At 34.4% G+C, this 17,500-nt stretch overlaps 3 protein-coding genes across 4 annotated transcripts in view; 2 read left to right on the top strand and 1 right to left on the bottom strand.

Moving 5' to 3' along the window:
- LOC144973860 (cell death-inducing p53-target protein 1-like) overlaps positions 1-7,363 on the top strand; it is a 30,951-nt gene extending 23,588 nt beyond the window's left edge. The window contains exon 4 of the mRNA XM_078916750.1: positions 4,997-7,363. The gene's annotated coding sequence lies outside the window, so the exon portion shown is untranslated. The remainder of the gene's footprint in view (positions 1-4,996) is intronic.
- On the top strand, positions 3,826-5,008 carry LOC144972443 (LITAF domain-containing protein-like). Its single transcript, XM_078913618.1, has 2 exons — positions 3,826-4,076; positions 4,804-5,008. Exons 1-2 carry the CDS (start codon positions 3,865-3,867, stop codon positions 4,916-4,918), a joined length of 327 nt encoding a protein of 108 aa, XP_078769744.1. The 5' UTR covers positions 3,826-3,864; the 3' UTR covers positions 4,919-5,008.
- Positions 7,364-15,676: 8,313 nt separating the features above from the next.
- The window catches only part of LOC144972442 (uncharacterized), a 6,780-nt gene continuing 4,956 nt past the window's right edge, over positions 15,677-17,500 (bottom strand). For both annotated transcript variants that reach the window (XM_078913617.1, XM_078913615.1), the window contains exons 3-4: positions 16,266-16,668; positions 15,677-16,048 (exon numbers count right to left, since the gene is read on the bottom strand). In XM_078913617.1, coding sequence (XP_078769743.1) covers positions 15,940-16,048; positions 16,266-16,668 — 512 coding nt within the window. In that variant the 3' untranslated portion in view covers positions 15,677-15,939. The remainder of the gene's footprint in view (positions 16,049-16,265; positions 16,669-17,500) is intronic.

Below are 17,500 nucleotides of genomic sequence, written 5' to 3'. Positions count from 1 at the left end.
ATATCATTACATTGAAAATTATGAAAACTATTTTTTATTTCGTATGAAATCCTTTATAAGTTTTACGATGAACAAGAACGAAACTTTTGCCATCTTCCTCTTCCTGGCGCAACATTTATAAAATATATTTTAAAAAAATAATAACACAGCATTTATTTGGCGCAATATCCACGTGCTCAAAGCGCTTTACAAGGGGTCCCAAGGCAACAGCAATATTAGACTTGAAAGACGAGACATGACGCCTGTCAGGCGATGTGACATTTTTTCCCAACAAAGACAACGAACGGCCATGTTCTCATTTTACACCTGAGTACGGTGAGAGAATGTGAGTAAAGAGCCTTTTCCAAGGACTCAACTCTGCGCCACTCAGAGCGGGTCTCGAAACCTGAACCTTCCGATCCGAAAGCGAGAGTCATACCACTTGATCCATCACAAAACAGGGAGGGGCACTTTTCTGTCGGCCACATAGCCTCAATATTAATTAAAATTTATTTCTAATTTCATCAATTTTTGGAGTAAAAACATAGTTCTTGGTATCAAACCTATTGTAAATTCGACGCTGATCACGAATCTGACGTCAAAACAGCGAAAATCCGGAAAAAAATTGTACAATTTTTTATACTGCCACGCCCCCGATCGCCGATCGCCTCGAAAAATATTAAGCAAAGCGGGCTGTGCGGGCGATCGACCGTACCTAGGTTTATCGGCCAGGTATTTGGCCACACACATTGCGTTTTCACCCCGGTTTGCCTGATCGTGGTTCGGACGCCTATCAAAACCGTGCGTGTATGGAGCCTTTAAGAGGGAAACAAAACACCTTTCATGTAGGTTAATGAACCATCATAACCGCGAAGCCGAAAAAGTACGATAAACTTTACACAATCTAGCCTACTTTCACTTTCACTTCCTCGAAGCAATATTATTGGAATCATATTTATACTTGAAATAAATCTCAGCCTTTCAGAAAACGAGTGATCAGGTATTGTAATAATTAATTTAAATTTGGTAATATTGAGGGAGGCCTTCCGAAAGCTCCCAGTGCTAAGGGAAGCAACTAAAATAACCCTAATAAAAAAAAAATAATAATACCGAGCCGAGAATCAAAACAGAACTGGTGAAATTAGGAAAGTTAAACTTAAACTTTAACTAACAAATCTATCAAGGTTTGTTCTAGAGTTTTTAAAATGCTTCAATGTGATGACAAATTAAATAAATACACTTCTGACAAAAGATCCACGGTGAAAATACAAATTGAAAGAGATTCTGGACCAAGGAGCTTTCGGGAGGACTCCCATTTTTTCCATTGGATAAATATCACTTTAACTCCAGTTGAGTAATTCAGAATAGATCTATGCTTGTAGAGGCGCTTGTGGGTGGAATTTCAGTTGGCATTTTTTACCAGGGATGTGAGTGATATTTCATTTTTTAGTTACAGGGTCAGGGTGTTGTAACTGATTTGTATTTGACAAACTATGTTTGCAGTTTGCATGCTTGTATGTGGTATATGGCTAGACTCTCTAACTTTAACGTCACATTGAAAGGCATTTGTTACAGTGAGCTATGGTTGCAACTAATCAGATGTGTCTGAACAACTTACTATAAGAGAAATAGAGATGCACCTCAAAAAGATATTCTCTCTAAAAAGCAACAAATCGATTCCCTCAGCCCTTATCGATGTCAGATTATTTTCATTGTGATATTTTATAAGAGGACTTTTTTTCAGAAGAAAACCCATAAACATTGAAGGAAAATCTTGTTATTATAAATTATAAAAAAATGAAATTTTGTTTGAACTTGACCTCAAGTTAAGATATCTTTTGGGACGCATCTATCTTACATATCTGGTTTGACAGATAGTAACAAAGCCGTGCGAAACAGACAGAGAACGAGGAAGTAAGAAAAGAGGGAAAATTTTTATTATATATCAATACATTTGAAATGTTCATTTCTGTTATGATATGTATTTAACTTTTATTCTTTCGATGCCTTTACAAACATTTTTTGCAAGTTAAGTCACTGAATTACCATATTATTTGACTCATTGAAATATTTACTGTCTGCAGTGGAGGTATTCTACATTCCCAATCAATAAAGATGTCAGCCCATTCAGAACCACCACCACCGTATCCAGGAGGTAAAAAAACAGTTATGGAAATTTTGCTCATTGTTCTGCTTTTGCAAGATTTTTGTTGTTGGGAGAGGAGTGAGAAGGGAGTATTTTAACCTTGAATGGCCATTTAATTTTCCCTCAGTTTGCTTTTACAAATAACTACTCTGTTACATTACTCTCATAAAATTATCGGGACATGGGTTTGGGAACATTTTACAGGCAGTATATGCCTTGCTGATACTGATATTTTTACTAAGTTCGTCCCCATCCCTGAAGAAAGCTAATCTTGCTGCATCAGACTTGCCATTATCATTAACAAAAGTTATCGGTTTATATCAGGCTATCATTCAGATTTTGCCATACCATCTTTGTTTTTAAAAAAAATTAGATAAGATCATATCAATTCCTCAAAACCCTAATTATTCCTCTATTACAAAGGATTACAGAGTGTTATTTCAGGTATATGATCAGTGACCCATGGCTTTAATCTGGTGTTATGTCGGAGGGTCCTGATAGCTCAGTTGGTAGAACACGTGCTGCCCACACAATAAGACCAAGATCTATCCCGGGTGCAGACGAGATTGTTTCTGATCCCCCTGTCTTCCCAGCATTGAATGGGTAGCTGGATCTGTTAGATCTGGCAAAGAGTACTTTGCGATAGAATTAATTAAAATTTTTAATGAGAAGCAGGGCACTTCCATGTTTTCTTCTGCTTCGCCTCAATCGGAAAGGAAACCTTTTTACAGTTAAATGGTTCAATTGTTGACGACTAGTTCCGTCAACTTTATGAACCATTATTTTTAAAATTCGGAATATTTATCTCCCCTTTCCTCTCTCTTTTTTCTTCACATTCAGAGCTTGTACAAAGTGTAGAATATAAAGCAAGAGAGTAATTAATTGTCTTATAATGATGATTAAAATCTTTTGGTGATTATATATTTTAAAATCTAAACAACACAATACAGTAAAATCAAAACAGAATTTGCAATTATAATGCTTTATCATGGTTAACACTTTTGTCTTGATTCTTTAGAATCATTTTACATTGATTGAATTAGGGTTTTTCAATCATATAGTTCATGATAAAATATGTATTTTAATGATAGAAAAAGCTTTTATCATTCATTTTTTTTTCAATGATGGAATAAGTGTTTCATAATCATGTTTTGATTGATGGAATGACGGTTTCAAAGTAATGCAATTGGATTAATTCTATATATTATTGTGACTGTTTATTTGTTTATGTTTAATATATTGTTTTTGTTTATTTGTGCAACTATGTGGTCTAGTGGTAAGACACTCGCTTTCAGATCGGAAGGTCCTGGGGTCGAGCCTCACGCTCGGTGCATAGTTGAGTCCTTTGGAAAAGGCTCTTTACTCACATTCTCTCACCGTACTCAGGTGTAAAATGAGTACCTGGTCATTAACAGCATTGTCTTTGTCCGAAAAATTGTAATATCACCTAACAGGCATCATGTCCAGTCCTACGTGTTAAATGTTGGTGTTGACCAGGGACCCCTTGTAAAGCGCTTTGAGCACATTTAGTGGACATAGCGCTATATAAAAGCTCAATTTAAGCTCATTTTATTTATCTACTGTTTGATTGATTTATTTATTTATTTGATCACTAAGGAGACACAGACAAGTCCGAGCCCCCACCTCCATACCAGCCAGCCCCGCCTTATCCCATGCCTGAGACAAATGTCCCCAACCAAGTGGCATATTCTAATAACCAAGTTGTTCGTATCATCAACATGCATCAAGGAATGAGGCGCCCTGATTTAAGCCGCTTTGCACGCCATGGGGGTGATGCGATAATAATTATTAATGGCAAGACATATACAACCATAAGAGAACCTGTCAGGACGACATGTCCATGCTGTGGGGCAGCTGATGTCTTGACAGTCTTGAATTATAAGGCTGGAAGGATGTCATTTCAGCTCAGTATGATGCTAATTTCATTTGGGTGAGTAATGGCCTGCAAATGTTATTGGAGGATTGAAAACTGTTTCTACCTCCCTAGTTGTATGAGATAAACACCAAACAATAACACATAATATAAGACAATTTTTCTGTTGACAATAGAGAGATTTAGCTACACACTACATACAGCGGAACTTGTATACAACAGGGATAGTGGGACTAGCAAAATATCCCTGTTGTAACAAATAAAAACACAAAGTCCACATTTCAAGTTTTCTGCCCTAGTAAATAAATCAGATGACATGTCTGTGATTCCATTCCTGTTACACCCCCCCCCCTCCCCCCGAACCATCTATTGTCTTCTGGCACATTTCTACTTACTTCATTTTCTGTTATTATCATCATAAGTGCCTGCTCCACTCACTTTTCTGGATTTTTATTCATTTATGTACATTTCATTTACATCCTTCTTTTATAACTTTTTTTTTAATTCAAAAAATTAAAAAAAGAGCATGTTGACTTAATCTTTTAAAGATATTCTCTGGTCACAAGGAATTCACCCCCCTTATCCATACATGTTTTTCCAGGGTATGGCAATTAACTGGTTTAAGACTTAAGTATGCAGTGGACTTAAATGCAGATTAAGAAGCTTTATTCAGGTTTTCATAATAGTTTAAATTTTTAGCTCTTGGATTAAATAGATTTATTCGATGGTAGGATATGACAAAAGAATTTTACAGATTATAATTTTAGTTACTTCCTTCATTCAGGTGTGTGCTGGGCTGCTGTTTAATTCCATGTTTCAGGGACAGAAACAAGGATGCCATTCACCGCTGCCCCAACTGTCAAGGAAAAATCTTCACTGCTCCTGGGAGATTCATCTGAATCGCCATCTGTATGGATCACTAGACCTGCATTATTCACTGATTCATGATTCCGTTTGTATTTCAATTCTTTTTGGAGGTCAAATTTGGCCAAATTAAATTTTTTGTTCCCACCAGAGTAGGATTTTTAAATCAAAATTTAGGGGATACCTAAATTTAAAGTTAGATTAGCCTTAATATTCCATAATTTTTTAGAAAAACTCAATCGTAACCCACTGTCTCAAAGTGGTGTTATGTTGGATTGGACCATGTGCTCCTGGAAATTGTGTTCATAACCATAGATATGAAAAAAAAGTAGTCCTTCAGAGCCATTGGCCCATAGAGGCGGAGTTTATCCCTGTTTCTACAGCGTGAAATGGACAATAGCAATTCTTTGCTATCCTTTGGATAGGATGCTAGTCTAATGCAATGTACTTTCCATCAAATCTAACAGACTCAGCTACCTATTCACTGCTGGGTGGACAGGGGGGTCAGAAAAAAAGTCTCGACTGCACCCAGGATCAATCTTGGCCCCTTTATGTGTGAAGCAAGTGCTCTACCAACTGAGCTATCAGGATCCCCATAGATATAAAACTTGGGAGTAAATTTATAATCGCAATAGTAGAGAATCAAAAAAATTTCTTACATTGGAAATTCACTTTTCTAGATCCCATTCATCCCGACATAATATCGTTTAAGGGAGGTTAGTTCTTCAAAAATTGATAAACCTTTGTCTGTGCCCTTTTTGATCTGAGTATTATGTCACAATCAATTCGACAGACAAATTTGACAGTAATTTGTTTCGGTTTGCCTTGATAGGATCTGCCTGTTCGGTGGAAAGTGTCCAGTTGCCTTTTGTTAATACTGAGATGCATTTTATTGTTAAATAGATCTAATCTAGTATTTTATGAAGACACGAATTGTTTGTTTCTAGATGTTCTTCCTATACACTGTAAATACGAATAGAAGAATAGAATTTCTTCGTGAGTAGAATTCTGCATCGTCAATAATAATCCACTGGCGTTGAAGTTGTTTCTTTAGAAATGTGTTCTCGTCCTTCAAATTACTGATTATTTCTTTGCTTTCTCTTAGTTCTGATAGAATTATTTTATTCTCATCCTTCATTTCTAATAATAAGTGTTTTAGTTCTTGAATCTCATCGCTGATAATATTTCTTTGATTGATAATGGCTTTTTCACTTGGGAGGAACCAAACAATGTTGTTTTGTTTTTTTCCTCTTGCCATAATGACTGTTGGTATGATAGTAAAGGAGTTGTAAATGAAGCAAAAAGCAAAGTAACTTTAATGGTAACGATGAATTTGTGTTGAAAGTAAAAGAAATATCGATGATATCAGGCAATAAAAAATTATGATGAAAGTTGAAAGAGTTAGGGAAACCATTGAAATCGAGTACCAACGACACATCTATATTGAACAAAGAAGACAACCTTTATTGAGAATTGGTGATAGTTCCATTCCCCATAAAAATACTTTTTATTTGAAAGGATATCAGCTGTTTATTAATAAAACAATACTCCCTGATAATTTACAGATAAATAAATCGAGAAAAACACTGGTCATGATTTTCTTAAGTCTTTGTAAGTACATTGCAAATCATTTTAAAAGCAGAAAGTCACATTTCCTGTTTCCAATTTTTCAATGACCGACAGTCATAATATAGTTATTATTGACATTTATTCAATTATAAATGAGTCTGTTTATATATTTAAAAAATCTTCTTTCATAATATTACAGGGGATATAATCTCAAACAAATTTGTGAGTAGAAAATTGGTTGTCTGCCTTTTTCATCTTTGCTTTTTTATTTAATTTAATTTAAAAATAAATCTCTACATTTTTACCAGATCTGTCTACTTAAAGGGGTCCTGATAGCTCAGTTGGTTGAGCACTCGCTTCACGTGCAAAGGGACTGTGATCGATCCCGGGTGCTGTTGAGATTTTTTTCTTCTGACCCCCCCCCCCCTTCACCCAGTAGTTAATGGGTAGCTGAATCTGAATGGGTAGCTGAATCTTTTAGATTTGGTGGAAAGTACTTTGCGATAGACAAGCGTACTATCCACAGGATAGCAAGCAATTGCTATTGTCCATTTCACACAACATAAACCAGGATAAACTCTGGCTCCATGGCCGAATGGCTCTGAAAGACCACTTTTGTTTTTTTTTCTTCTCTACTTAAATTGGAAAAATTCGTAGTTATAACCGTCTCCTTACCAACTACAGGAAAATTGTCACATCCATTATGATTCCATGAACTTTTTTTTTTTTCAGATTTGTTTTGTACATCACACACATAATCTGTTACTTGTTGATTGTAGCTTTGTACAATGAAATGTTAATGCCTTGTTTTTGGGAGTTTTTTTTTAAGATATGAAGATCCTGATGTGTAAAATGCACAGAATAGGACTTTGTAATGGGACTGCTTGTTTTTTTTGGGAGGGACTGCTTATTATATTATTGGATCAAATATATACTTGTATATTTACTAGTGTAAACAGATGAGCTGCCACATCAAGTTGTTATTATGTCAGGGCTGTGTATAACTCATAACCCAAATTGTTATCGTCTCGTTATTGTAATGGATAACATCTCAAACCAACACAAAATATTGCCCATTACAAACAACGAATCTAGGGTCTGGTTTACATAATATCATTTTGAGATGGTGGGTCTCTGATGACAAAATAACAAAACAGACAGATGTAAATTTATTTCTACTGTATGTGCCATATTCTTAAATATTTTTTTTTTAAATTATGTTATACAATATGCAATCAAGCTCAGTCTGTTTTTTTTTTTGTTTTTTTTGTTTTTTTTGTTGGTTTTGTTTTTTTATGTTATATCTCCCATAGTGGGCGGGGAGGTACATACTGTGTCTTCTATCCCCCTATATCTGTTTTCCAACGTGCTTTCTGTCTTTGTCTTGGAATGAGATTACTTGGTTTTGTCCTGGCCCTTGCTGAGTGGGAAACAGTCAAATGTATAGTCAGTTTTGGGAGATGATATTTTTTTCCTTGTAAATCATCCCTCTGATATGTACTGTATTATTTTTCCTTTTATATATGTATGATTTATAAACATTCGAGTGTGTTCCTCTTGGTGGGGATCTGGGTTTATGTCTGGATGAGACATTTAGGGATCTCAAACTAAGTATACTGATTGTGTGCTCTCCCAGTTTGAACCAGTTCCCCTTTGTCTGCCTTATTCTTGGATGCTTTAACTCTAATTCTAGAACTTATGACTATCCCATTTTCTTCCTTTTTACTGGCGCTGATATGACTTAAATGTGTTGCAAGCACGGTAAAACCCTTAAAAGCAAAACCAATTTATGTTATATGATATGCAATAAAGCTGTTTATATAGCTTTTTATAGAAATTTTACGGTTTAATTTTATCTTGATCTGAGGATTTGTAGTTGAATGGTAAGTTTTATATTATTTATGATATTGCTGCGTAATGTTTTATTCTTATTATATTAATGTGGCCATTTGTATGTTTTTCGTTTTTACAATTATATATTTACACATGATGCAAGTTCTTTATGCAGGCATGCCATACACTCCTGTAGATTTTATTATTATTATTATTATTATTATTATTATTATTATTATTATTATTATTATTATTATTATTATTATTATTATTATACTGGGTGGGGTTCCTTATCTCCCAATAGTGGGCAGGGAGGCACTTACTGTGTCTTCTATCCCCCTAAATCTATTTTCTATCATGCTTTCTGTCTTTGTCTTGGAATGAGATTACTTGGTTTTGTCCAGGCCCTGGGCGGATACCCTTGCTGGGAGGGAAACAGTCAAATGTATAGTTCGAGTTTTGGGAGATGACATTATTTGTCTTCTAAATCATCTCTCTGTTATGCACTGTATTGTTTTGTTTACATATTATATATGATCTGTAAACATTTGAGTGTATCCCTCTTAGTTGGGATCTGTGCGTGTGTCTGAATGAGACATTTAGGTGATCTCAAACTAAGTACTTTGATAGTGTGCTCTTGGAATCTACATCTGTTTCCTATTTGGACCAATTCACCTTTATCTTCCCTTTATTGGTGCTTTTATTGTAATTCTAGAACTTGTTACTATCCCATTCTCTTTCTTTTCACTGGCGCCGATATGACAAACAAACAAACATTACTATTTTTATTATTATTATTATTATTATTATTATCATCATCATCATTATTATTATTATCATCGTCATCATCATCATTATTATTATTATTATTGTTATTCTTCTTCTTCTTCTTCTTCTTCTTCTTCTTCTTCTTCTTCTTCTTCTTCTTCTTCTTCTTATTATTATTATTATTATTATTATTATTATTATTATTATTATTATTATTATTATTATTGTATTTTTTGTTGTTGTTTAGTTTGTAATCTATTTATCTTTTTAATATACGAATTTATACCATAGAAAATACTTTTCATCCTTCTAAATGATTTTGTAATGAAATAAATGTCATTTAAAAAAATAAAATTGTGAAAATAATCTATAGCAGACGTTGGTTTTGACCTGATAGGAATGTGGTATTGTATCAAGTTGAAAATTTATCTTCATTTAGACGTAATTATTTATAATTGTACAGTCTGCCCATGTTTTATAAGCCGTTTGTGATATCAGTCCATCTTTTACCAAAAAACAATGTATTTTATGATATCAAAGTTTCTTCAATTTTCATGTCAATAAAAATGATTTTTTTAGGTTTTTTTAGGGAGCGTTCACATATTACGTCATCAAAAATTTGCCCTTTTTAGACCCCCCCCCCCCTCCCCCAAGTCATCACTTGTCATCATTGACCTGACCCCCCCCCCCTCCCCCAACAGATGATGACGTCATCTAATTTAATAAAAACTAAAAGATAATTTTAATTTCACAATATTTATTATTCATTTTTCAAACCATAAACATTGATTATCAACGTTTGATAAAACACATTCAGACATTTTATTAATTTCAGAAACTGTTGATAATTTATGTTTTACGATACAATGGGGACATAAAATTTAAATTTGCAAAGATAAAATCTAACAAACATTATTTAAATTAGGCTACTTGGTGCAGGTGCTATTAAAGAAATTTCAGAAAGTGTAATTTAAAATAGTATAGGAGGCAAATTATTTTATAGCATATTAGTCTTTTAGTGGAATGAATTTCTGTTTCAATTTCCAAACATAAAATTAATTGATTCAAAAATGTTTCTGCCTTGGACCTCTGGCAATGTACTATAAATAGTATCATCAATTTCATCTTCATCGTCATCACTTTCTCCCATTTGCTGTTCTTCTTGTATGCCGCATTTTCGTGAATGGTCTTTCATTGCTGTGATCGAGGAGTGATACAATGAACATTTAGCGCAAGTTCGCCTTTTTGCTAATTTATTTGGAATGCCATTTTTGAAGCTCTTGCATTTAATAAAATAGGCCTAATTTGCCTATGTTTTGATGACATCATCTTGGGTCTGACCCCCCCCCCCCCTCCCCCATGTCAACACATGTCAACATTTGGTAGACCCCCCCTCCCCCCCTAGCTGATGACGTAATATGTGAACGCTCCCTTACACGTATTATTTTATCATTTGTTTATGAATAGATTTTAAAACGTTTTCTCATTTTCATTTACAGTGATTATTCCCCCGGCAAGTTAAATGGATCTAAGTTTATATGAGAAAATTGCTGTTGAGGTGATCTCAAACTAAGTACTTTGATATTAATATTGTGCTCTTGGAATCGACATCTGTGTCCTATTTGAATTAATTCCCCTTTGTCTTACCTTTTCATGGGTGCTTTAATTGTAATTTTAGAACTTTTTACTATCCCATTTTCTTCCTTTTCACTGGCACTGACTTGGTGGGGTTCCTGACCTCGCATAGTGGGCATGGGGTACATACTGTGTCTTCTATCCCCTTATATCTGTTTTCCAACATGCTTTCTGTCTTTGTCTTGGAATGAGATTACTTGGTTTTGTCCTTGCCCTGGCCGGAGTCCTGTCTGGGAGGGAAACAGTCAAATGCATAGTTATTGTTTTGGGAGATGATATTTTTTTCCTTGTAAATCATCTCTCTGTTATGTATTATTATATTTGTAATTTTGAATGTACAATGTAAGCGTTTGAGTTTGAGTGTATTCCTCTTTGTTGGATTTTGTGCTTGTGTTCGGATGAGACTTATAGGTGATCTCAAACTAAGTACATGGGTGATATGCTCTTGGAATCTACATCTGATCCCTATTGTTCCCAGTTCCCCTATATCTTACTTTTTTTTGGGTGCTTTGATTGTAATTCTAGAACTTTTTACTCGCACTGATATAACCTAAATGTGTTGCAAGCGCCGTAAAACCCTTAAAAACAAACAAAAAAACTGGCACTGATATGACCTTAATGTGTTGCAAGCGCATAAAACCCTTTAAAAAAAAAAACATATGTTACAGACCCACTTAGTCAATCACTACTGGATGGTCACAGGAGCCAGATTAATAATAATAATAATAATAATAATAATAATAATAATAATAATAATAATAATAATAATAATGAGAGGGTTAAAACAGGTCCCACTGGGTGGGGTTCCTAACCTCCCATAGTGGACAGGGGGTAGGTACATACTGTCTCTTCTATCCCCTTATATCTCTTTCCCAACATGCTTTCTGTCTTTGTCTTGGAATGAGATTACTTGGTTTTGTCTAAGTCTTAGCCCTGGCCCAAGTCCTGGCTCGGAGGGAAACAGTCAAATGCATAGTTATTGTTTTGGGAGATGATATATTTTTCCTTGTAAATCATCTCTCTGTTATGCATTGTTATATTTGTTATTTTGAATGTATAATGTAAACATTTGAGTGTATTCCTCTAAGTGAGATCTTGTGCTGGTGTCCGGGTGAGACATTTAGGTGATCTCAAACTAAGTACATTGATAGTGTGCTCTTGTAATCTACATCTGTTCCCTATTTGAACCAATTTCCCTTTGTGTTACCTTTTCTTGGGTTTACTTAAATTGTAATTCTAGAACTGTTTACTATCCCATATTCTTCCTTTTTACTGGCGCTGATATGACCTAAATGTGTTGCAAGCGCCGTAAAACCCTTAAAAACAAACAAAACAAAACAAACGGGTCCCAATGCTTTGAATCAAAGTGCTTAACCAATTTGACTATCAGTCCCTTTCATAAGTTCAAAATGTGTATACACTCCAGCATGATGTCTTCGAACTCCTCGGGATATGCAAAAAAGTTTGAGGAAACCGTAATTTGCCAAAACGACGATGGAAAGGGGTGGGTGTTGGATCAGCGGTATGGTCTTTGCTTCGTGCCCGAATGGTAGTTCTAATATACACTGTGCTAAGTGGCCTCAGCAAGCCGCCTCCCACTAGCTCAATTTGAGGCGCTGAGCTCCGGCTGATACTGATACCTGGGTCATCCCAGTTTCCCTTGGAATAGACCCTAAGACAAATCTCCGCTTGAGGGTGAATAAGGGGAACTTTATGATCACCGAGGAACATATCACACCAATAATTACCGTATTTAATTAACTGTAAAAAATATGACTATAATAAGTGCGATAATGACAAATGCCGAAGAATTATTGAAATCTACCAATTATGAAAAACAACAATCGCATTTCCTCAATTTTAGGACACATATTATTAGACAATATTACGTTGGTCTCATCTCAGAGACTCTCCATTGGCACTTTGTGTTTATCACTACTTGGTGCTCTATAATAATATTATTAATATACAGTGTGAGTGTGGAGCATTTGCGCTCCTAAGTCGGTGTCCATCTCTAAATGTCTATAATAAAGGAAATTTAATAACAATGCGATCAGCGATTTCCTTCTAGTAAAATACAATAATTCTACAACTCCGTATATTGAAGATAATAAGTTACTAAACGATTGTCACCACGGTTTTATATTGAAAAGATCTTATACTACCCAATTATCATAGTTTAGGTAATGGACAAAAAAATACTCTTATTATTATTTTTTTTTTTTTTTACACATCTATACTCATGTATGATCTTTATATTCATTGATTTATAATGATACTTGTATTGTTATTATGCTAAATATATGTACCTGTCCACAAACCCTTACTTCCTGATAGCGGGTGGTTGGATGGGAGCATCACCCTTGAATCATATACCTATGATGTTCGCATGGGTGTACGATCCGATAGTGATGTCGTTTCTTCTTCTCTTTACTAGCCTATCCTGCTTCTTTGGTTTGTGATTGTATTTTTGACAGGGGATATTTTTTTTCCTGTAAATCTTCTGCCTGTTTGTTCTTGGTTATTTATAATTTAGCTTATGATATCTTTAGGTTATGATTTTGATTTACATTTGTACTATTTTTGTAAGATTGCTTTTTTTTTGTTTCAGCGGTCTCTCATATAACCTCAATTGTGTTGGAAGAGACCTAAAGCAACAAACAAACAAAACAAACAAATTACTTCCTGATTGTTCCTTTTACCTTGAAATTTAGAGCCTTGTCATTGTTTTTATTGGGTTTTTTTCCTTAATATGAAGATCCTGGTGTGTAAAATGCACAGACTAGGACTTTGTAATGGGACTAAATTGATAGATGGAAAATATGATTTTGATATTTACCTTGACTTTTTGTAAAGCATTCAACTTCGTGTCTAATAAAAATTTTGTAAATTAAATTAGTGATACCATAATTGACTGGATAAGGTCTTTCCTCAAACATTGTAAACAGAAAGTCGTAGTTGGAGAGGGGTCATCAACTTTTGGTGCAGTTAAGAGTAGAATCCACCAGGGTAGTGTACTGGGACCACTTCTATTTATGATGTAATTAATGATTTGCCTGACAATATTTCTTCTAAATGTAAATTAGTTGCAGATGATACAAAATTGCATTCTTCCAGAAATATTTCTCAAGTCTTGCAAAATGATATTCATGCTTTGTTTCAATGGAGTGAGAAATGACAGAATGACAACTACGCTTAACTACTCCAAAATGTAAAGTCATGCATATGGGCAAAACAGTCACAAAATATATGTTATGCAGAGCCTCTAATAAGAGTTATCAGTTACAGTCACAAAGAGGGATATATTTATCTTTGATTACAATTAAAACATTGACAGTTAGGTAAATATTGTAAATATGGCCACAAAAACACTTGGAGTTATACTTCGAGGCTTATATTATATGCTAATATTCTTAACGTCCTATATTTAAATGTAAAATAAATTCGTCGTGAAAGTGTAAGGAACAAAATTATATTATTGTTTTTATTTTGGACTAGTGGTTTGACAATTGGCTTGTAAACTTTAGGTCGCATATCCGAATCCCGCTGCCCGCGGTGGACAGTGGGTGGAGTCGTTGGAAAATACTCTGTACTCACATTTTTTTCACTATATTCAAGGTGTCAGGTAAATGCCTCACTCCCCTCCCCCGTATTTGCGTTGTCTTTTTCCCGGGCTTCGTTCTCCTCCTGCACATTCAGCATTGCTGTTGACTAATGACGTATTTTAATCTGCTTTGAACGAATTTAATGGATATTATAATATTGCTCCATAAAAACCCCACGTTTGGCGTTAACACACAAACACACACATACACACACAAAAACAAACAAACAAAATATTGGGAAATGAAAGAAAGTAATTTGAAAGCAATAATATTTTATACATTCATGCCAATGCAGATCATAAAATACAAAATAAAATGTTTACAAGGTCATGGTAATGAAAAGATTATATAACTCCAGACCTTCCTACTACTACGAAAAAAATTCGTAGAATTACGAAATTTTGGAACCAATTTCAGAACTTCATGAGCGTCTCTAAGTCATTAAAACTTATTGAAAATGAAAGTTGATACCAGACTACATTATCTTACGGATTTCGAAGTGTTATTTAACCAGTGTTAGTGTTAGGGAAAATTGTTGACTTTTAAAGTTGACTAGAGCAACTGCAATTTTTATCTCCTAACAATTACGATTTTTTTTAAATTTTCAAATAGGCAGGTCTGCATAAATCATACGATCTATCAAAGTATATATTATGGCCCACAGTCTCCTTGTGGTATCGTGTCGGAATGAAACGGATGCCAACACGTGAATGTTATAGAAGGATCGAGGTTGACGTCACATAGCTCTTTGTTATTATTTTTAGACAGCCTGTTAATGTTTAGTTCTCTCTAAATTATATCAGTTAAAGGTTTCACACATTTGTGTGTATTTGTATGTTTAATCTGTCTGGCGGAGGTTGTATTTTATTTAAACTCATGGTATCAAAGTTCAATTGCTCAGTATAGGAAAAAAAACATTTGCACTATAATGCTTTACTCATCAGCAATAATGAAAAATAGATATAATATGCTAGATAAAGTGTCATACACCCGAGTACCGTTTCCTCGAACTTCACAGGGCATGCAAAAAAGTTCAAGAAAACCGTAGATAGAGAAAAGTGTGTACAAGAAAAATAAGGGAAAATTTTGGGATATTCGAACGAGTTCGAAGAAACCGTGTATTCGAGGAAACCGTACCCGGGTGTGTTCTTGACTTAAATTCAATTTTTCCGTATCTAAATTATTCCGACATAATATTGTTTTTAGGTAAAGAGTCACATATATGTGCCCTACCTCAATATTATGTTGGAGTAAAGTGAATGCTGAAAGTGAATTTTAAGTCTAAAATGTTATATATATGATATATATATATATATATATATATATATATATATTATATATATATATATATATATATATATAGAGAGAGAGAGAGAGAGAGAGAGAGAGAGAGGGGGGGGGGGGGGGGGGGAGAAAAAATGGAGGTTGAGGAAAGAGTGAGATATGGCGATCATAACGATGATGGTGACGATGCTGATGGTAATGATGATGATGATAGTGTCATAAGCAAAAATAACAGTAAGGGTGAATGGTATGCTATCTTTTTGATCACATTATTATTTACAATTTACAATTAATATACAGTTGCAAGACAGGCAAAAATAGCAGGAATAAATCTATAACTATGAGGATTTGATACGTCAATGTCACATTCTTGACCACCTTGCTATGTTGTGGGCACACTTGGGGCATGTATGCACCACATCTTTGCATCCGTTTATGAAGAAAGGGATTAAACAACATCCTAGAAAACATCTGTGAAATCGATAGAAAAAAAGTGTTACAATCAAGATGGTAGATAGCGAATGGAGAACATTGAAACAGAGAAGGAGCAAATACAGAGTGGATATCTTTCTTAAAGATATATTATCTAGTAGGATAAACAGCCATCCCAATCATCATCATTATTATCATCATCACCATCATCGTTATCATCATCACCATAACTATCTACGTACCAACATCTACTTACCCTGCGACAGCTGAAAATACACACAATAAGACGGTCAAAGATCCCGCTTCGAAATGGACATTGGTCACTATATCATAATAACAACTTGGACAATTCGTGAACACGGGAGCTTGGCGAAAGACTTGAACCTCCGTTACTTTAGGCTGGAATTGATGTGTCACGTTGTTGCGGTTGTTATTGCTGCTGCTGCTGGTGGTGGTGGTGGTATAGACGATGTTTGAGTGGGAGGTGATTGGAATAGAAGATTCCTTCTGAGAACACGTCGTGGAGGTTGAGGTTGATGTTGTCATGTTGATTGTGTTTGATTGGTCGGGGTTGTCACAGTGACCTACATCACTATGGGGATTGTAGAAGCAATTGTTGCTGTTGTTCGAGTTGTGACTTACATCGTTTTTTCTTGAATCTGAAATAATATCGTTGCATTAGTGTTATATTCAGGGATGTTCTTTTTCCGACTAATGGCGGATACCCGCTGATATTTGTTTCCTTGTAAATCATCTATCTGTTATGCATTGTATTATGTTTTGTTTACATATTATAAATGATTTGTAAACATTTGACTGTGTTCCTCTTCGTGGGGACCCGTACTTGTGTATGGATGAGACTTTTAGATGATCTCAAACTAAGTTACTTTGATAGTGTGCTCTTGGAATTTACATCTGTTTCCAATTTGAACCAATTCCCCTTTGTCTTACCTTTTCTTGGGTGCTTTAATTGTAATTCTATAGCTTTTTACTATCCCATTTTTTTCCTTTTTACTGGCGCTGATATGACCTTAATGTGTTGCAAGCGCCGTAAATACCGTGAAAACAAAAACAAACCGACTGACCATTGTTAGTATTGGTGAGTTGAATTTTTAAAAGAGAAAAGTATGGGTTGTTTAAAGGCAACCGACAAGGGGAATCAAGATTATTATTATTATTATCATATTATTATTATTATTAGTAGTAGTAGTAGTAGTAGTAGTAGTAGTAGTAGTAGTAGTAGTAGTAGTAGTAGTAGTAGTAGTAGTAGTAGTAGTAGTATCATTAATACGATAATCATCATCATCATCATCATCAATATTATTATTATCATATTATCATCATCATCATCATCATCATCATCATCATCATCGTCGTCGTTATTATATTATTATTATTATTATTATTATTATTATATTATTATTATTATTATTATTATTATTATTATTATTATTATTATTATTATTATTATTATTATTATTATCATTATTA

Source organism: Berghia stephanieae, chromosome 5 (genome assembly GCF_034508935.2).
Source record: "Berghia stephanieae isolate SIO BIC M18660-M18661 chromosome 5, UCSD_Bste_1.3, whole genome shotgun sequence".
NCBI classification, from domain to species: domain Eukaryota; kingdom Metazoa; phylum Mollusca; class Gastropoda; order Nudibranchia; family Aeolidiidae; genus Berghia; species Berghia stephanieae.
The sequence above is the reverse complement of the archived record's forward strand: the minus strand, read 5'-3'. Positions and strand labels throughout refer to the sequence as shown.